This window comes from Kogia breviceps, chromosome 6, assembly GCF_026419965.1.
Source record: "Kogia breviceps isolate mKogBre1 chromosome 6, mKogBre1 haplotype 1, whole genome shotgun sequence".
NCBI classification, from domain to species: domain Eukaryota; kingdom Metazoa; phylum Chordata; class Mammalia; order Artiodactyla; family Physeteridae; genus Kogia; species Kogia breviceps.
The window spans coordinates 45,265,817-45,288,491 of record NC_081315.1 but is presented as its reverse complement, the minus strand read 5'-3'; the positions used below and the strand labels follow the sequence as shown (position 1 = coordinate 45,288,491).

The following is a 22,675-nucleotide window of genomic DNA, read 5'->3' as shown; positions in this document are numbered from 1 at the left end:
TGTAATCATAATTGTTACACATTCTCTTTGAATTAATCAGCTGGTATTTGTTAGTTCTTTTTCTAGGAAGACAATTCAAGATCTTTCTAGGCCTAAGAAACAATGGGGAGCCCCAGATAGGTAAGGCAATATTATGTAGTCTTCTGTGTGATGATGTATTCTTTACATTAAATAAGTAAGTATTTTTCTTACCTGTCCACTAACACTGCATCCCAGCACCTCTGTGCTCAACTGGATCCACTGAATCAATATTGTCACCTCAGTTGAGTCAACACATGGAAGGCAAACCCTAGGTCAGTGATTCTCAAATTGGACTGCACACTGGAATCACCTGGAAAATTTTAAAATTGACTGATGCTTGAGTCCCACTCCCAGAAATCCTGACTCATTTGGCCTAGGGTGCAGCATAGGCTTCAGGAATGTTAAAAGCTCCCCAGATGATTCCAGTACGCAGACAGGTTTGAGAACCACTGTCACAGGGCATTATTCCACACTCACATGAAAAACTTGTGTCCATCCTCCAAGTTCAACTTTTTTGCTTCTAACCACTGGTCCTGCTGTCTCTAAGCCTCTGCCTAGAGCATACCTGTTTTCTAGATTTCCAGCAGGCTGGACCCACTGTCTTTCCACTTTTGGTTACAGGACTCCCCCTTTTCTTTTTTGGCTCCCGAGTGAAGCCTGATTTTTTTTTTTCTTTTTTCTGATCTCCTATTGCTTTTTTATTTGTTAAATTAATAGATTTTATTTTTTAAAGCAGTTTTAGATTCATAGAAAAACTCAACAGAAGTACAGAGAAAGTTTCTATATTACCACCCACTAGTTTCCCCTTTTATTAACATTATTATCTTGCATTAATGTGATACATTTGTTACAATTAATGAATGAATATTGACACATTATTATTAACAAAAGTCTGTAGTTTACATTAGGGCTCACTTTTTGTGTTGTACAGTTCTATGGGTCTTGACAAATGCGTAACGTCATGTATTCATTACTACATTATTATACAGAATAGTTTCAGTGCCCTAAAAATTACTTGTGCTCCACTTATAGATCCCTTCCCTCTCTCCCTCTTCTTCAAATCCCTGGTGACCACTGATGTTTTAATTATATCTATAGTTTTACATTTTCCGGAATGCCATATAATGTTGGAATTGTACAATGTGTAAATTTTTCAGACAGACTTCTTTCACTTAGAAATATGCATTTAGGGTTCCTCCATCGCTTTTCACTTCAGTAGCAATTTCTTTTTAGCATTGAGTAATATTCTGTAGTCTGGATGTACTATAGTTTATCTGTTCACCTACTGAAGGACATGTTGGTTGGTTCTGATTTGGGGCAGTTATGAATAAAGTTGCTATAAATATTCATATGCAGGTTTTATGTAGATACAAGTTTTCACCTCATTTGGGTAAATACCTAGGAGTGCAATTACTGGATCACATGGTAAGAATATGATCTTAGTTTTGTCAAAAACTGCGAAACTATCTTCCAGAGTGTCTGCACCATTCCCACCAGCAATGAATGAGAGTTCCTGTTGCTCCACAGTGTTATCAGTGGTTTATATTTTAGCCCTTCTAATAGATGTGTAGTGGTATCTCATTATTTTAATTTGCAATTCTGTAATGACATGTTGATGAGCATATTACATATGCTTATTTGCCATCTGTATATTGTCTTTTGTAAAGTGTCTATTCAGATCTTTTGCCCACTGATCAGGTTGTTTTCTTATTGTTGAATTTTAAGAGTTCTCTATATTTTGAATAGCAGTACTTTATCAGATGATATAGACTGAATGTTTATGTCCCCTTAAAATTTATATGTTGAAATCCCAATTCCCCTAGTGTGATGGTGTTTGGAGGTGGGGCCTTTGGGAGTTGATTAGGTCTGACCATCTGGTACAGTGCTTTACCCAAACTGGGAGCACGGTGTAGATAAGTGGCATGCCCATTTTTTGCTGACCTGACTATAAATTACAGTGTTAATTACATGTTGGCAGAAATAGAACTGTCTCTAATAGGTTCATTTTTGGTCATCATCTTTTAAGACAGTAGATAAAACAGTCTCGTTCTTGTTTTAACTTCCATAAGTAGTTTATTCAGCTTCTGATGTCTGGAAACTGTAAAATTTTGTAATAGAGATAGTTCTTGAAGTTAAGTAAAATTCGTAGAGAAGACATCAAGAGCCATTTCTAAGATGCCAATTAGCAGTGAATTTTTTACGATTTTATTTTTCTGCTTTTTAACAGAAAACTGTTTTGGGGAAATCAAGATCCTATTTGCCCTGTTTCCTGGAATGCTTTGAAGGCTCCACTGACCAAAAGGCTTGAGAACCTTGCCCAGCCTAAGGAAGTCTCCCACCGATATGTACCTAACAGGTTAGTATTTGTGTGTTACCAGGTTGTGTGTTATCAGGAACATAAAATTTATTGAGGATTAGGGATTCTATATCTGTTTCCAATCTGATGCTACAGTAAAACTTTTCCAGAGCAACATCTAATATTTAGCTGTTGTAGACTTGTATTATATTTTATAGTGTCTTGGCTTATCATGATTTTGATTTTTTAATAAAATAAGGGTATTATGCAAGGATATGTACCATATGTAACACTGTTGTGAATGAACTTATTTGTGCATGAAACTTTGAATTTTGTATACCACCCATGGGTGTGGTTACCGTAAGTTAATTAGGGCATCTAAAGGTAATAATGTTAAGACTTTTGATGCCTATTGCAAATTTGGTTTTGGTGCATGTTTGTTGAATGACTGGACTTTCTGCTGGTTGGCTCTTTGAGGAAAGATGGTGAGGTGTAGGGAAGATGGGTACAGGCAGTGAGGGAGGTTAAAGTAAAGAAAAAAGTGAAGATGCTATTAGTTATCTGAAGTTTGGTTTCCATGATAATTGAGGTAGCCATTTCTCTCCTCTTTCAATATACAACTTTAGTCAAAAGTCAACAAACTTTTTCTGGAAGAGGCCAGATATAAAGTTGGCCATTAAATATCTGCATCAACTACCCAACTCTGGGAAAGCAGCTATAGACATATGTAAACTGAGAATGCCTGTGTTCCAATAAAATTTTAGAATTTTTCATCTGTGTTCATGAGGGATATTGTTCTGTAGTTTTCTTGTAATATCTTTGTTTTTTGTAATGTCTTTGTTTATGGCAATGCTGTCCTCATAGAATCAATCGGAAAATGTATAAAATTGGTATTTATTACTGCTTCTCTGTGGGCTCCAATTACACATTAGACTGCTTGGATTTGTCCTACAGCTCATTGAATCTGTTCTCTTTCCCTCTCTTTCTGTTTTATTTCTCTGTGTTTTCACTAACCTTTTTCTCTGTAGTGTATAATATACTATTAATCCTCTCCAGGGTAATTTTTATTTCATGTGTCATAGTTTTTAGAAGTTCAATTTGGGTATTTTTTTATATCTTATCTCTACTTGCTCAATTTTTTAATCTCCTTGCCTACTAATTCTATACTATGTCATCTGTGGGTCTGTTTCTAGGGATTGATTTTTCTCACTATTGGTAATAATTTGCTGCTTTTATATGTTTGCTTCTTCTTTTATATGTTGGAAATGCTTACGCTATATTAAGTGAAAAAAATTAAATAGAAAACTGTATTATGATATGCTCCTCTTTTTATTTTTAATAATGTTTATTCATCAAACATGTAATGATCTTTACCATCTCAAGACCTTATTCATATTTCTCCCTCTGCCTGCAATGCTTACAATGACTAAGACTTTCTGGTCCTTAAGTCTCAGCATAGGTCTCAGCTTTTCAGAGAGACTTTCCTGACTGCTTGTCTCCACATAACATTCCACCTCCTCACAAACCTACTCAGAAAGCCTCTATCTCTGTTGCATAGCCAATGCCCTTCATAGCTCTTATCACAACTATCTACCAAATTTTTGCTATTCTCTTCCCAACATAGAGAAGAAGCTCCAAGAAATCAGTGATTGTGTCTGTCTTACTTTCTGCTCTCTCCTTAGTGCCTAACAGTTTCTGGTGCTCAATAAGTATTGAATGTATGATTCAGGAAATATTTTTCCAAAGTATTGTTGTCTCTGAATGGCAGGATAATATATGCTTTTTGTTTTTCTCTCTTAAACTTTTATTGCTCTTACTAAGTTTCTATAATGAATATTTATCTCTTTTACAATGGGAAAAATTCAGAGTACTCTATATTAAAATAATATTTGAGTACCTGCTACATGGATGGAATGGTGAGACTTGGGTGTGTGAATGACTGCAAGACAGGAGAAGCACCTGAAGGCAGCAGCTATACATTCTATTAATATACAGTATCTATAAGCAGGAAAGATATGTACACATGAAATTTAGAATTAATATACAAGTTAGTTAATAATAAAATTTTATTTGAATAGTGCTTTGTAACTTAATAAAATGACTTATATTCTGTTATTTAATCTTCATAACCACCATAAGATGTATTATTTTCTCCATCTTCTAGAACACTCATATACTTCTAGTTGTTGGCAGAGTAAGGCATAAGTATTATGGTTTGGTGTTAGCCACTCCCACCTCAGAGAATGTTGAATAATTGAGTTATGTCTCTGGTGTCCTCCCATCTTTCTTCTTTTTTTTTTGTTTGTTTGTTTGTTTTATTTTCTTCTTGGACTTCTACCCTTTGCCCTACTCTCCAAGAGCATCTTACCTTTGTGCTGCTCACTCTTTCCTTCCACCCACTGTGCCCTCCTTTCTTGGGTCTGATCTCTTCCAAATGCCCCCCTGTTCAAAATCACCTCTTCTTCTCTGTCTCCAATTCCCAAACTGAACTGCCAGTTCCTGCAAAAGGCAAATCCCAGGTAAGTGCTGGAGGTTCTCTGCCTGTCAGAGCTTGGCTGTGTATGTGGGTGGCAGTGGCTGAGTCAGCTCTGTCAGGCAGTAGAGCCAGGGCTGCATAGTCTTGAGCCCCTTAAAAGCAGATGTATGATGGTATAGATGGGCCTCAAGTCCGAGTGGTCAAAAGCAACGGAAATGCAGGCTTAAACCCAGACCAAGGCTTATATTAGTAACCAGCAGACAGAAGCCTGGGCAGATGAATGCAGAGCCATATCTATGAGGAGTAGCGGTCCTTTGGAAAATAATAGAAGGAGGGGTGGGACTGTGATCTAAATTAACACCGGGTTAAAGTAGTCAATATCACTTCTTTTTCCATTAATAATAATATTTTGATAAAGGAAAGATTGAAGGGCAGGAGTGATAAGAAGAACAATATTATTATCTTAAATAAAATCTTAATAAACAAAACCTGATAATGATTAAATAATCTACAAACCATGATCAAGTAGCATTTATTCCTAAGCTCAGAGGTCTTTAACACAAAGAAAAGCATCATGTAATTTATCCTATTAACTATAAATTTAGTAAAAATATTTAAATTGTCTATATAGATGCTAAAGAAAATATTTTATTTAAAAAGCAGCAAATTTTCTCTTCATCAGGGTATTTTTTGGTCTATTTAGAAAATGATCTTTATTTATTACAGAAAATTGTCTGTTTTAGAATAGAATATTAGAAGACAGCTGAAAACTTGATGGCTTATAACTGTTTCTAATTTCTCCCTATGTAGAAAATAGCTCAGCAGTGAGGGGATAAACTGTCATACCCGCTCCCCTAGAACTGGTGGGGTGGGGGTCAGTGTTGGAAATTACTATGGTAATTTGAATTCATGCCTGTTTCGTTCACTTCTTTTCTCTTTTACAACTTGCAGGGTTCAGTATTATTACAGCTGTGGTAGAGAGTCTGTAATCTGGGAGATCCCTTCTCCTGCACTGTTTTGCCAACCTTCCAAAAGGATCCAGAAGCTGGCACAGCCCAACAGATTCAAGAAAGGGTATCTAATAAATAGATAGAGTACCTTGAGAATCTCCATAAATTCTCATCTAATTTGGTGAATGTCACAATATTGTTGTTCTAATTTTAGTGTATGCAATTTCATAAAATAGAAGTCCACTTGTGTTTCAAAGCATCAGGGTGAAAAATCAAATATTTGCAGCAATTGTGGGTAATCAGAAGATCATCATCAATAATTACATTTGACTCAAATTGTAGTCAAGCTAAAATTCACACTAAACTTACCATTGTCAGCCAATTAAAAAATAAGCAAATGAAACATTACAGGTTTTTCAATTCATGTTCTCTTTTGCCTCTGTGACTGCAAATGCTCTTCCTTCTGCTTTAAATTCTGAAATTCTCCTTGTCTTTAAAAGACAGATTAGGAAATTCCCTGGTGGTCCCCTGGTTAGGACTTCACTCTCTCACTACCAGGGGCCTGGGTTCAGTCCCTGCTGGGGGAACTAAAATGCCATAAGCCACGTGGCACAGCCAAAGAAAAAAAGAGCTTAGGTGATACTTTCCACATGGGAGTTAAGATTGTGATAAGGTTATTGGAAAAATGTTAGGTTGCATTAGTGGAATATGTACAGTGTACATGTTCCACCAAGTGTGGAGTGTGATAGTACTACTGCACACTACTTTAATCAGAACACATTAGGTATATGTGTCCACTTATGGATGTTATACCTGAAGAAACTGATAATAAATTTGAGACTATTCAGAGGTGATGAATGAGATGTTGATTCTTCTGGAAGCTATGTTATATGAACAATAGTTAAGAGAAATAACATGTTTAGCTTAGAGAAGACACTAAAGTAGCAGTGATAGCTATGTTTCATGGGTCAGCATCTGAAAGAGGAAAGGGAAGTCAAAGTAAAATTACTTAGAACTAGAAGTAGAACAAGGAATTTACAGAGCAGCCAATGTCAGCTAAGTGTGGAAAAATCTTTCTGGTAGCTATGCAGTAATGGAGGTGTTTATTTGGAAAGGTCAACTGCCAACTCCACCCAAATCCCTGAAAATGTTCAAGCACAAACTGGAATGATGACTATACATGGATTTTAGAAAAGATTCCTGTATTCAGGCATAGGTTGAACTGGACAACTTGAGTCTTTTTCCATCATAGAATCCAGCAAAAGTGACCCAATTCCTCCACAAAATTTGCTTATTTGTCAGTTTATTAAATGAAATCTGTTATTTTAGTTAAATATGCATGTAAATCTGGTAAAGATCTGTATCTATAAACTAAAAGAATACTTTAATTATCTGTTACCAATTTTTGAGACACCTGAGATTGACATTTCATATAAGTGAAACCCCCTTGAGTGCTAAAACTTTCTGTATTTTTAAAAGTTTGTTTCCCTGCTTTCCTAAGGAGATTCTTTTGATACTAAACATACACGTAACCTTTTTCCATTGGCTTGAGATATTTATTATGAACATCAACTATCACATAATAACTTAATTTGGTAAACCTCTCAGAAAGTGTTTAAGTATGAAGCACATTGCTTAGGCTAAGTGGTCTGACCTCTTTAGATTATGATATTCACTTCTCATAGTTTTCCTGTCATTTCTCTTTTTATTGGGAGAATAGTCTCTAAGTAGCCTCTTTTCTGATCTTTTATGCTCTGGAAACAGATAACCAAGCTTGTTCAGAATTGTATGAGGGGGGAAATGCATGTGCTTAATGAAGACACACAGGGTTGTCCAATAAATGTACTACATGAGCCTGGACTTTGTGACATATATTTTAGCTGATTCACTAGAGGGGCTCAACAGTAGATTTGAGCAGTCAGAAGAAAGAATCAGCAAACTTAAAGATAGGTCAGTGAAGATGATCAAGTCTAAGGAACAGAAAGAAAAAAGAATGAAATAAAATAAACAAAGCCTCAAAGCCCTGTAAGACAGCATCAAGGTTATTAACATATTGATCATGGGAATTTCATAAAGAGAGTAGAGAGATAAGGGGGCAGAAGGAATATTTAAAGAAATAATGGCCAAAAGCTTCCCAGCTTAGATGGAAAACAATCTTCACATCCAGGTAACTCAACAAACTCCAAGTGTGATATACTCAAAAAGATCTACAACCTGACACATCATAATCAAACTGTCCGCCATCAAAGACAAAGAGAGAGGGCTTCCCTGGTGGCGCAGTGGTTGAGAGTCCGCCTGCCGATGTAGGGGATACGGGTTCGTGCCCCGATCCGGGAAGATCCCACATGCCACAGAGCAGCTGGGCCCGTGAGCCATGGCCGCTGAGCCTGAGCATCCGGAGCCTGTGCTCCGCAACAGGAGAGGCCACAACAGTGAGAGGCCCACGTACTGCAAAAAAAAAAAAAAGAGAGAATCTTGAAAGTAGCAAGAGAAGTGACTCATTATATGCAAAGGATCTGCAATAAGATTAACATGTGACCTCTCATCAGAAACCATAGAGGCCAGAAGGCAGTAGCATGACATATTTAAAGCACTGAAAAAAAATACTGTCAGCCAAGAATACTCTAGCTAACAAAATCATCCTTCAAAAATAAAAGAAATTAACGCATTTCCAGTTAAACAGAAACTGAGAAAATTCATCACCAGCAGACCTGCTTTACAGTAAATACTAAAGGGAGTCCTTCAGGCTAAAATGAAAGGACACTAGACAATAACTTGAATCCACATGAAGAAATAAAATTGAGTTAACTACATAGGTAAATATAAAAATAGTATACATGTAATTTTCTGTTTGTAACCCTTTTATTCTCCTACCTAATTTAAAAGACAACTGCATAGGACTTCCCTGGCAGTCCAGTCGTTAAGACTCCATGCTCCCAATGCAGGGGGCACAGGTTCAATCCCTGATCGGGGAATGAATATCCCACATGCCGTGTGGCATGGGCAAAAAGAAAAAAAAAAAGACAATTGCATAAAGCAATAATTATAAATCTGTGTTGATGGACATACAATGTATTAAAAAACAGCCCAAAGAAGGGAGGGAATGGAATGATATTAATCGGAATTAGATTGTTATAAGTTAAGATATACAGGGCAACAACTAAGAAAATAATTTTTAAAATATAGTAAAAGAAATAACAAGGAATTTAAAGGGTACACTAGAAAATATCTAACATGGAAGAAGGGAGGAATGGAGGAATAGAGGAATAAAAAGATGTAACATGTGAAAAACAAAAGCAAAATGGCAAGCATAAATTCCATGTTATGAGTAATTGTATTAAATGCAAATGAACTGAACAGTCCAATCAAAAGGCAGGGATTGACAGAATGGATTTAAAAAATGTACTCATTAGTATGCTGTCTATAAGACACATACTTTAGATTCAAAGAAATAATATAAGCTGAAAGGAAAAGGACAAAAAAGGATATACTATGAAAACTAACTAAAGTGAGTAGATATACTCATATTGGACGATTAGACTTTAAGACAAAGAAGGACATTTTATAGTAATGAAATGGTCAATTCATTAGAGAACTGTAACAATTATAAACATATATATATATATATATATGTATATATATATATATATACCTAACAACAGAACCCAAAATAGATGAAGCAAAACCTGGTAGAATTGAAAAGAGAAATAGATAATTCAACAAGTTGAGTTTTTCAATACTCTACTTTCAATAATAGAAAGAATAACAAGCAGAAGATCAAGGAAATAGAAAGCTTGAACAATACTATAAACCAAAAATACCTAATTGACATTTATAGGACACTATACCCAACAATAGCAGAACACACATTCTTCTCAAGTGCACATGGAATATTCTCTAGGATAGATCATATATTAGGTCATAAAACAAATGTCAATAAATTTAAAAGAATTGAATTCATACAAAATCTGTTTTCTGACCACAATGATGAAATTAGGAACCAATAGCAGAAGAAAAAATTTAAATATGTATAATTAAATACACTCCTAAACAAACAATGGGTCAAAGAATAACTCACTTTGATATTAATAAAATGAAAACACAATATACCAAAACTTATGAGATGCAGCTAAAGTAGTGATTAGTGGGAAATTTTAGCTGTAGATGCCTACATAAAAAATAAAAAAGATTGCAGGGCTTCCGTGGTGGTGCAGTGGTTGAGAGTCTGCCTGCCGATGCAGGGGACACGGGTTCATGCCCCGGTCTGGGAAGATACCACATGCCGCAGAGCGGCTGGGCCTGTGAGCCATGGCCTCTGAGCCTGCATGTCCAGAGCCTGTGCTCTGCAACGGGAAAGGCCACAACAGTGAGAGGCCTGTGTACCACAAAAGAAAAAAAAAAAAAAAATTGCAAATTGTAACCTAATCTTCCATCTTAAGAGATAACAAATGGAAAAGCAAACTAATTCAAACAAGCAGAAAAAAGGAAATTATAAAGATTAGTGTGGAAAGAAATAGAAACCAGAAAGACAGAGAAAATCAACAAAACTGAAAGTTGACTCTTTGAGAAGATCAACAAAACAAACCTTTGGCTAGACTTATCAAGACAACAAGACAGAACACTCAAATTACTAAAATCATGAAAGAAAGAAGGGACCTTTCTAAGGAATCATTTGCAAAAGAAGGGTTGCAGATTGATCTTATAGAGAGAAAAAACGATTATAAGGGATTACTATGAGCAATTGTAAGGCCAACAGATTAGATAACATAAACGAAATGGACAAATTCCTAGAAAGACAAACCACTGAAACTGACTGAATAATAGAAAGTCTCAACAGACCCGTAACAAATAAAGAGATTTAATTAATACTTTTTTAAAACTTCCTATGAACAGCTCAGGAACAGATGCCTTCATTGATGAATTCAATGATATGCTAGAGAAGACCTAGACCAATCCTTCAGATTCTTCCAAAAGATAAGTCACTTCCCAACTCATTCCATGAGGTCCATGTTACCCTGATACCAAACCAGAAGACGTTTGTAATGACAAGACAAGAAAATGACAGACAATATCTCTTACGAATATATGTGTAACAATTCATACAAAAATACTACCAAACCAAGTCCAAATATACATGCAACAATCCATACCAAAATACTAGCAAAGCATATCAAACAGTATATAAAAATAATTATACACCATGACCAAGTTGGATTTATTCTAGGAATACAAGAATATGTTGAGTTCAACATACTAAAATTAATGTAATACACCAAATTAATAGAATAAAAAAACCCAAAACTACATGATTACCTGAATAGACTCAGAAAAAGCACTTAACGAAATTCAACACTATCATACTCAACAAACTAAGTATAGAAGTGAACTTCCTCAGCTTGATAAAGGGCATCTACAAAGAGCCCACAGCTAGCATCGTAATTAGTGGTGAAAGGCTAAAACCTTTCACCCTAAGATCAGGAATAAGACAAGAGCATCAGCTGTCACCACTTCTACTTTTATTTATTTATTTATTTTGTTATTTTTTATTTATTTATTTTTTTGCTTTACGCGGGCCTCTCAGTGTTGTGGCCTCTTCCATTGTGGAGCACAGGCTCCGGACGTGCAGGCTTAGCGAGCATGGCTCACGGGCCCAGCCGCTCCGTGGCATCTGGGATCCTTCCGGATCGGAGCACAAACCTGTGTCCCCTGCATTGTCAGGCAGATTCTCAAACACTGCGCCACCAGGGAAGCCCTCACCACTTCTATTCAACATCATACTAGAGATTTGAATCAGGGCAATTAGGCAAGAGAAAGAAATAAAGCTATTCAGGTTGTAAAGGAAGAAGTATTGATAACTCTCTACTCATAGATGACATGATCTTATATATAGAAAATCTCAGGGAATCCACATGAAAACGATTAGAGCTAATAAATTAGTTCAGGAAGGCACAGAATCCAAGATCAATATACAAAAATCAATTGTATATCTACCCACTAGCAATGAACAATCTGAAAATGAAATTAAGAAGCATTTCCACTTATAGCAACGTCAAAAAGCACAAAACAATACATGCAATGGAATATTAGCCTTAAAAAGGAAGAAAATTCTGACAAATGCTACAACATGGATGAATCTTGAGGACATTATGCTAAATGAAATAAGCCAGTCAGAAGAAACCAAATACTGTATGACTCCACTTATACACAGTACCAACTGTAGTCAAATTCATACACAGAAAGTAAGATGGTGGTTGTCAAGGAGTAGGGAGTGGGGAGAATGAGGAGTTGTTTAATGGGTATAGAGAGTTGCATGACAAAAATTGTTCCGGAGGTTGGTTGCACAACAATGTGAATGCACTTAATGCTACTGTACTATACACTGAAAAATGGTGAAGATGGTAAATTTTATGTTATATGTATTTTAATATTATTAAAAATAAAAGAACAAAATACTGAGGAATAAACTTAACAAATGAAGTGCAATGTACGTACACAGAAAACTACAAACATTGTTGAAAGAAATTGAAGATTTAAATACATAGAAAGACATTCTCTGTTCATGGATTAGAAGTCTTAATATTGTTATGATGACACTTCTCACCAAATTAATCTATAGATTCAATACAATCCCTATTAAAAGTCCAGCTCTCCTTTTTGGGTAGAAATTGACAAGATGATTCTAAAATTCATATGGAAATGCAAGAAACCTAGAATAGCAAAAACAATCTTGAAAAAGAATAACAAAGTTGGAAGACTTACAGCTTCTGATTTGAAAACTTACTAAAAAGCTACAGTAATCAAAACAGTGTGTTACTGGCATAAGAATAGACATATAGATCAATGGAATAGAATTGAGAGTACAGAAATAAACCCTATGGTATATGTCAGTTGAATTTTGACAAGGATGCCAAGACAGTTTAATTGAGGAAGAATAGTCTTTTAAACAAATGATGCTAGGATAACTGGATATCCACATGCAAAAGAATGAAGTTGAACCCCTACTTCACACCATACACAAAAGTTAATTCAAAATGGATCCACAGACCTAAATATGAGAGCTAAAATTAGAAAACTCTCAGAAGAAAACATAGGCATTTATCTCTGTGACCTAAGCAGTGGTTTCTTAGATATGACACCAAAAACACATGTGACAAAAATACAATAAATTGGACTTCATTAAAAGTAAAACCTTTTGGGCTTCCCTGGTGGCGAGGTGGTTGAGAGTCTGCCTGCCGATGCAGGGGATGTGGGTTCTTGCCCCGGTCTGGGAAGATCCCACATGCCGCGGAGCGGCTGGGCCCGTGAGCCATGGCCGCTGAGCCTGCGCGTCCAGAGCCTGTGCTCCGCAATGTGAGAGGCCCGCGTACCGCAAAAAAAAAAAAAAAAAAAAGTAAAACCTTTTGTGTATCAAAGGACACTCTCAAGGGAATGAAAAGACAACTCGTAAATTGGGAGAAAATATTTGCAGATCATATATCTGATAAGAGACTAGTATTCAGAATATATACAAAGAATTCTTAATACTGTTTAAAAAAGACAAATAACCCAATTTTAAAAATAGGCAAAGGACTTGAATAGACATTTCTCCACAGAAAATATACAAGGAATAAGAAGCATGTGAGAAGATGCTAAATATCATTAGTCATCTTGGAATCGCATGTTAAAACCCTGAGATTCTACTTCACACCTCTAGAATGGCAATAATAATAATTAATAAAGAGAAAATAACTTGGAGAGGATGTGGAGAAATTGAAACCCTCACACATTGCTGATGGGAATGTAAACTGGTGAAGCTTATGTGGAAAATAGTTTTCCAGGTCCTCAAGATGTTAAACATAGAATTATCATATGATCAGCAACTCCACTCCTAGGCATGTACCCAAGACAGTTGAAAACATATGTTCACACGAAAGCCTGTACATGAATATTCACAGCAGCATTCCAAAATAGCCAAAAAGTGGAAGCAACTCAAATGTTCATCAATGGATGCATGTATAAACAAAATGTGACAAATCCATATAATGGGATATTATTCAACCATAAAAGGAAAGACATACTCATACATGATTCTTGAAAATATGCCAAGTGAAGGAAGCTAGACACAAAAAGTGACATATTTGTATGATTCCATGTATTTGAAATTTCCAGAATAGGCAAATCCATAGAGATAGAAAGTAGATTACTAGTTCCTAGAGGTGAGGAGGGGCTGGGGAGAGGGTAATGGGGTGGGATTTTAATAGGTATGGGATTTCTCTTTAGGGTGTTGAAAACGTTCTGAATTTAGGTAGTGATGATGGTTGCACAATTTTGTGAATATTCTAGAAAGCATAGAATTGTACACTTTAAAAGGGTGACTTCTGTGGTTTGTAGGTTTGTTGGTGGATAGGTTTGTTCTGGGAAAGGAATGTGTGGGAAAACCACCTATGATAATCGGCCAGGTTGCTGGGAGTTATGTCTAGCACGGTCTCAAACTGCACTGTACAGGAGGCTGGCCATCACAGAGGGTTCTTGGTAGTGACTGGAATTTTTATCTCAGGGTTTTAATAGGAGGTTTTGGTAGAAAGTGAAGTATTTTTTAAACTGCAAGTCTCAACCCATCAGTGGATCATGAAATCAATTCCAGTTGTTGTTTTTATGAAATAAAATGAAATTTTAAAAATCAGAATGCATTGCTTAGGGAAAACATTGTTTCATGATCATTTTGTTTCAGATATACAGATTTACATATATTGTATCACAATATAAAATGTACTTCTTACTGTGGATCATAGTAAAACAACTTTGAGAAACAACAATCTAGTAGAAGGAACACTAATGATTATGGGAAAAGATGTTCCTAAGATAGAAACAATATATATATAATTGATTGTACGTTGATTATAGCAATGAAGAATGCAGTTATTATTCCTCCAGTGATTATAATATTTCATGTTCCATTTGCATATAGGCCCTTCAGTGATTACTTAAGAGATTCTCTTCAAATCTCTGATCCTTCTCCCTGGATATTACAACTCTCAATAGCCAAAGTCACAAATCCAAACTGTATTCCTCCAAAAAGCGTAAGTGGGTCCATGTGAAAGAAACAGTTCCTGATGGACTTTGTAACATGTAGCATGTTTGTAACTGTAATGTGCTCCCCTCTTATTTCTAGGTGTGTATTTTCCTTTTCTTCATGTTTATTTTACCCTCTTATCAAATGAATTTTTCTGACTATCTCACCTGTGCCTAATGTATCAGTCAGGATTTGATGAGAGAAGCAGAACCACAATGCGTATTATAGAATTAACCTTAAGCAATTGTGGGAGCTGATGAGAAGTCTATGGAAGACTGTTACAGCAGCTGGGACTTGAGTCTGGTCATAGATCTAGAAGAAATGAGAGAGACTAGGGGGTAGTTCAGCAGTCCCCTGGAAGATATTTACTTCAGAAGAGGCCATTACAGGAGAGTCTTGCCTCTTCAGACAAGGGAGGAAGGGCTGATTCTATTGGTAAGGAAGGCTCAGGTATGTTCAGTGGTTCAAAGTCCCCTCTTCACTGGAATGTGCCCTTATGTTCTGATTGCAATTTTTAAGGTCCAATTCCTTCTCAATCATTGCCCTAACTTTAATATAGGAGACCATATAAGTTTGGGAATTCAATTTGTGCTGTAATTCACCCACTCACAGGATTAGATTTTGAGCTTGGTTTTGAGAATTTTCAGTCCTGTGACCATTAAAGATAAGAGGTTCTTTTGGGTAAGTCACAAAAACTTTCTGGTCCCTTAACTACACCTTAAGGTGGGAATTTAAAGGCCTGAGCTGGTAATTTCTTTCCTCAAGTTCTCCAGTGCACTTAGAAGCAATGAGCCAACCTCACTATACCTCTTTATTTCACTAAAATGATCTCTGTCAGAAGCTGCTTGGTTACCACATCTTGCTTTCTGTTTTGTCAGTGCATGCCATGGATTACCAGTCTTTTTTTTTTTTTTAAACCACTGGCAATAGGATCATTAATAGCTTTAAATCCAATCTGCTCAGAAAACAAATTCCAGATAGTCTAGAACCAGTACAGGCATACCTCAGAGATATTTTGGGTTCAGTTCTAGACCACCCCAATAAAGCAAATATTGCAATAAAGCAAGTCACACAAACTTTTTGCTTTCCCAGTTCATACAAAGGTTATGTTTATACTACTGTAGTCTATTAAATGTGCAATAGCATTATGTCTAAAACAATAATGTACACACCTTAGTTAAAAAAATACTGCTAAAAATTCTCAACCATCATCTGAGCCTTCAGTGAGTTGAATCTTTTTGCAATAGTAATGTCAAAGATCACTGATCACATATCAGCATAATATAATAAAAATATAAAAGTTTGAAATATTGTGAGAATATTTCTGACACAGAGACACAAAGTGAGCAAATGCTGTTGGGGAAATGGTGCTGATAGACTTGCTTGATTCAGGGTTGCCACAAAACTTCAATTTGTGAAAAACTCAGTATCTGCAAAGTACAATAAAACACAGTATGCCTGAACAGAGAACCCATCCTTTAAGTTCTGATCTGGTTATCTGTTGCTTTATACCAAACCACCCCCAAACTTAGTGATGTAAAACAACAGTCAGGGGGGAGGAGTCAAGATGGCGGTGTGGGAAGCTGTGGAGTTAGCTCTCCCCACAACTAAGGCACCTGCTGGCCGCTGGTGGGGGACTCTAACCACCAAGGAGACAGGAGGAATCCCAGAGTGAACCGGTAGGATGTAGGATGTACGGGGACGGAGGGAGGAGAAGTGGATGCCAGACAAGATCGGCACTCCTGAGGGGGGGGAGATCAGGAGAGGCATGCGGGAGGGACTCTTCGGGAAGAGTGGGAGAGGAGCAGTGGGCGATCACCTGGCCCACTGGGGCCACAGAGCCTGCTGAGCTCCCAAGCCGGTTCCCCCCCTCCAAAGCCCCATCCAGGCCACGTGGGCCAGGAGGGAGGCCAGGGAGATCAGGAGTGGCAGTGGGGAGGGGCCATCCAGGAGAAGTGGGAGAGGAGCAGAGGGCAATTGCCCTGCTCACTGGGGCCTGGGGAGACTGCTGAGCTCCCAGGCCAGTTCCCTGCCCTCCAAGGTCCCCCTGCATTGGTCCTGAGGGCATAGGAGGGAGGCCAGGAGATCAGGAGAGGCAGGGGAGAGGGACCCTCCCAGACCCCAGGCCGGAGGAGTGGGAGAGGAGAAGAGGGAGTTTGCCCCACCCACTCGAGCCCAGGAAGCCTGCTGGGCTCCCAGGTGAGGTCCCCTGCCCTCTGAGACCAGGGGTGGGGGGCACGCCTGAGCCCCCTCTGTTCCTTGAGCCTAAGCCCCACCCCCACAGCCCCCAGGACCTTTTCCAGCCCTGTGGTTCCTGAGCATAGGCCCCGCCCACCACCCAAACCTTGCCCTTGCTTAGGCCCCGCCCTCCACAGCCAAGGCCTTTCACCACCTCCTTTTTTTTCTTTTCTTTTTAGCATTCAGCAAGTATTATTAAAATGAAGGGAAATTTATGGTTGACACTTTGTAACAATCAGGAACTGCTGATTAATAAAGTTAGTTCATTGTTCTCCTGAAACCTAGGCAGCTATGAGAATTGGCAGACAGATCATTTTACTCATTATTTTTGATTAATGCACCCAGATTCTCTGACTCTGAAGAAAAAAAAAAAACACCTCCTCCTCTTTTTCACTATTGTGGTACTAACATACCTTCCGGTTGTTGATTCATCTATTTTTGCATTCTTTCTAACATATCTGTTAGTTTCCTAGTCTAATTTTCTTTTTAACTTTGTTATTGTTCTTTTTTTTTTTTTGCCACCCCACGTGGCTTGTGGGATTTTGATTTGTGAGCACAGGGTCAGGCAGAAGCTCCTGTGGTGGGAGCTCTGAGTCTGAACCACTGGACTAACAGAGAACCTGAGACCCCAGGGAATATTCATCGGAGTGAGGTCTCACAGAGTTCCTCATCTCAGCACCAAGACAGCTCTACCCAATAGCCTGCAAACTCCAGTGTTGGAAGCCTCAGGCCAAATAACCAGTAACACAGGAACACAATCCCACTCATTAAAAAAAAAATGAGATGGCAAAAAAAAATATGTCACAGATGAAGGAGCAAGGTAAAACCTACAAGACCAAATAAATGAAGAGGAAATAGGCAATCTACCTGAGAAAGAATTCAGAGTAATGATAGTAAAGATGATCCAGAATCTTGGAAATAGAATGGAAGCATGGATTGAGAAATTACAAGAAACGTTTAACAAAGATCTAGAAAAACTAAAGAACAAACAGAGGTGAACAACACAACCACTGAAATAAAAAATACACTAGAAGGAATCAATAACAGAATAACGGAAGCAGAAGAACGAATAAGTGAGCTGGAAGACAAAATGGTTTAAACAACTACTGAGGAGCAGAATAAAGAGAAAAGAATGAAAAGAATTGAAGACAATCTCAGAGACATCTGGGACAACACTAAATGCACCAACATTCAAATTACAGCGGTACCAGAAGAAAAAGAGAAAAAGAAAGTGACTGAGAAAATATTTGAAGAGATTATAGTTGAAAACTTCCCTAATATGGGAAAGGAAATAGTTACTCAAGTCCAGGAAGCACAGAGAGTCTCATACAGGATAAATCCAAGGATAAACGTATTAGTCACATATTAGACACATTAGTCAAACTATCAAAAATTAAATACAAAGAAAAAATATAAAAAGCAGCAAGGGAAAAGTAAAAAATAACATACAAAGGAATCCCCGTAAGGTTATCATCTGATTTTTTCAGTGGAAACTGTGCAGGCTGGGAGGGAGTGGCAGGATATACTTAAACTGATGAAAGAGAAAAACCTACAACCAAGATTACTCTACCCAGCAAGGATCTCATTCAGATTCAGTGGAGAAGTGAAAAGCTTTTCAGACAAACAAAAGCTAAGAGAATTCAGCACCACCAAACCAGCTTTACAACAAATGCTAAAGAAACTTCTCTAAGCGGAAACACAAGAGAAGAAAAAGACCCACAAAAACAAACCCAAAACAATTAAGAAAATGGTAATAGGAACATACATATTATTATTATTATTTATTTTGGTTTTTTGCGGTACATGGGCCTCTCACTGTGTGGCCTCTCCCATTGCGGAGCACAGGCTCTGGACGTGCAGGCTCATCAGCCATGGCTCACGGGCCTAGCCACTCTGCAGCATGTGGGATCTTCCCGGACCGGTGCACGAACCCATGTCCCCTGCATCGGCAGGTGGATTCTCAACCACTGCGCCCCCAGGGAAGCCCAGAACATACATTTTAATACTAACCTTGAATGTAAATGTATTAAAGGCCCCAACCAAAAGACACAGACTGGCTGAGTGGATGCAGAAACAAGACCCATTGGGCTTCCCTGGTGGCCAGTTAGAAAATTGGAACATGGAACATTCTCCAGGATAGATCACATCTTGGGTCATAAATCAAGCCTCGGAAAATTTAAGAAAATTGAAATCATATCAAGCATTTTTTCTGACCACAACACTATGAGATTGGAAATCAATTTCAGGAAAAAAACTGTAAAAAACACAAATACATGGAGGCTAAAGAGTGCACTACTAAATAACCAAGAGATCACTGAAGAAATCAAAGAAGAAATTAAAAAACGCATAGAAACAAATGACAACGAAACATGATGACCCAAAACCTATGGGATGCAGCAAAAGCAGTTCTAAGAGGGAAGTTAATGGCAATTCAATCTCACCTCGAGAAACAAGAAAAATCTCAAATAAACAACCTAACCCTGCACTTAAAGCAACTAGAGAAAGAAGAACAAAGAAAACCCAAAGTCAGTAGAAGGAAAGAACTTCTAAACATCAGAGCAGAAATAAATGAAATAGAAATGCAGAAAACAATAGCAAAGATCACTAAAACTAAAAGCTTGTCCTTTGAGAAGATAAACAAAATTGATAAACCCTTAGCCAAACTCATCAAGAAAAAAAGGGAGAGGATGCAATTCAATAAAATTAGAAATGAAAAAGAAATCACAATTGACACTGCAGAAATACAAAGGATTATAAGAGACTACTACAAACAATTGTATGCCAATAAAATGGACAACCACAAATAAATGGACAAATTCTTGGAAAGGTACAATTTTCCAAGACTGAATTAGAAAATATAAACAGACCTAACACAAGTAATGAAATTGAAATGGTAATTTAAAATCTTCCAACAAACAAAAGTCCAGGACCAGATGGCTTCACAGGCGAATTCTATCAAACATTTAGAGAAGAGCTAACACCGATCTTCTCAAACTCTTCCAAAAAAATTGCAGAGGGAGAAGCACTCCCAAATTCATTCTACAAAACCACCATCACCCTGATACCAAAACCAGAAAAAGATGTCACAAAAAAAGAAAACTACAGGCCAATATCTCTGATGAACATAGATGCAAAAATCCTCAAGAAAATACTAGCAAACAGAATCCAACAACACATTAAAAGGATCATACAAAATGATCAAGTGGGGTTTATCCCAGGAATGCAAGGATTCTTCAATATACACAGATCAATGAATGTTATACACCATATTAACAAATTGAAGGATAAAAACCATATGATAATCTCAATAGATGCAGAAAAATCTCTTGACAAAATTCAACACCCATTTATGATAAAAACTCTCCAGAAAATGGACATAGAGGGAACCTACCTCAACATAATAAAAGGACGTATATGACAAACCCACAGCAAGCATCATACTCAATGGTGAAAAACTGAAAGCATTTCCACTAGGATCAAGAAGAAGACAAGGATGAACACTCTTGCCACTCTTATTTAGCATAGTTTTGGAAGTCCTAGCCACAGCAATCAGAAAAGAAAAAGAAATAAAAGGAATATAAATTGGAAAAGAAGTATAACTCATTATTTGCTGATGACATGATACTATACATAGAAAATCCTAAAGATGCCACCAGAAAACTACTAGAACTAATCAATGAATTTGGTAAGGTTGCAGGATACAAAATTAATGCACAGAAATCTCTGGCATTCCTATACACCAACAATGAAAAATAAGAAAGAGAAATTAAGGAAACATTCCCATTTACCATTGCAACAAAAAATAAAATACCTAGGAATAAATCTGCCTAAGGAGGTGAAAGACTTTTACTCAGAAAATTATAAAACACTGATGAAAGAAATCAAAGATGACATAAACAGGTAGAGAAATATACCATGTTCTTGGATTGGAAGAATCAATGTTGTGAAAATGACTGTACTACCCAAAGCAATCTACAGATTCAGTATAATCCCTATCAAACTACCAATGGCATTCTTCATAGAATTAGAACAAAAAATCTTACAATTTGTATGGAAACACAAAAGCCCCCGAAGCAATCGTGAGAAAGGAAAACGGCGCTGGAGGAATCAGGCTCCCCGACTTCAAACTATACCACAAACTACAGTAATCAAGACAGTATGGGACTGGCACAAAAACAGAAATATAGATCAATGGTACAGGATAGAATGCCCAGAGATAAACCCACCCCCATGTGGGCACCTAATTTACGACAAAGGAGGCAAGAACGTGTAATGGAGAAAAAACAGTCTCTTCAATAAGTGGTGCTGGGAAAACTGGACAGCTACATGTAAAAGATTGAAATTAGAGCACTCCCTACCATACACAAAAATAAACTCCAGATGGATTAAAGACTTAAATGTAAGACCAGACACTATAAAACTTTTAGAGGAAACTACAGAAACAAAATTGAGTTATTTGTAATGAGGTGGATGGACATATCCTAAGATGTAGTGTCCCAAGGGTGAGCCTTCTAGAATAATCAGGTAGAAGCTACATTTTTTTTATGATTTGGCCTTGGAAGTCACATTATGTCACTGCAGTTATACACTGTTGATTGATGCAGGTACAAGTCTGGCCAAATTCAAGGGGGCAGGGACACAAACCCCACCTCTCCGTGAGAGTAGTAGCAAAGAATTTATAGGCACTTAAGAAAAAAGACTTCCTTACCCAGTGATTTGAGTCTTTTGGTATCCTTGAGCATGGTTTTTGTCTGCAGAAAAGGCTGTTCGGAAGTATGCTCTTGATTTAAATGATTAATAGTTTAAAAAATTCAAATTAGAAAATCTATTTCCTAGTCTTTTAAGTTTAGTTTGGAATTTTTATAATTCTAGCAGTTTTTTATGGGGTTTTTTGGGGTTTTTTTTTTTTTTTTGGCTGTGTTTGGTCTTCATTGCTATGTGGGCTTTCTCTAGTTGCAGCAAGTGGGGGCTACTCTTCATTGTGGTGCGCGGGCTTCTCATTGTTGTGGCTTCTCTTGTTGCAGAGCACGGGCTCTAGGTGCATGGGCTCCAATAGTTGTGGCGTGAAGGCTCTAGAACACAGGCACAGCAGATGTGGCTCAGGGGCTTCATTGCTCTGCAGCATGTGGGATCTTCCCAGACCAGGGCTCAAACCTGTCCCCCCTGCATTGGCAGGCGGATTCTTAACCACTGTGCCACCAGGGAAGTCCCAATAATTCCAGCAGTTTTTGACAATGACTTTTAAGAGTCCTAAGTAATGTTTGATTTGGTTTCCAAACTTAAATACCTTCAAATACCTTATATTTATAAATACATTAGATTTCTTTTTAAAGTATTTTATTTCAGCCATCTACATTAACAAAACCTTCTCAAATATTAAATAACTATTAAAAATCTAATACGTTAAACTTATATAGTGAACCTGAAGTTTTTTAACGTTGTAAGAATTGATACTGACTAAGGTTCTTGCACTTTTTAATCAATAGAAATTGATAAGAGGCCAGATGAGAAATTCAGGTAAGGCTTTACTGGGACTCGTGCTATAGCAGGAGGGAGGGAAAACAAGTAACACATGCCCTTGCTCACTCCCAGAGAGGGGGCGAGCTGGTCCTTTAAACAGGGTGAAGATAGGGGCCAATAGG

The 22,675-nt window shown here is 37.4% G+C and overlaps 1 protein-coding gene across 1 annotated transcript in view; it reads left to right on the top strand.

Annotated features, from left to right (window-relative positions):
* SPMAP2L (sperm microtubule associated protein 2 like) overlaps nucleotides 1-22,675 on the top strand; it is a 67,326-nt gene that overhangs the window by 32,415 nt on the left and 12,236 nt on the right. The window contains exons 3-6 of the mRNA XM_067035769.1: nucleotides 55-120; nucleotides 2,249-2,377; nucleotides 5,745-5,878; nucleotides 14,687-14,802. Of these exons, the coding sequence (XP_066891870.1) occupies nucleotides 55-120; nucleotides 2,249-2,377; nucleotides 5,745-5,878; nucleotides 14,687-14,802 (445 nt within the window). The remainder of the gene's footprint in view (nucleotides 1-54; nucleotides 121-2,248; nucleotides 2,378-5,744; nucleotides 5,879-14,686; nucleotides 14,803-22,675) is intronic.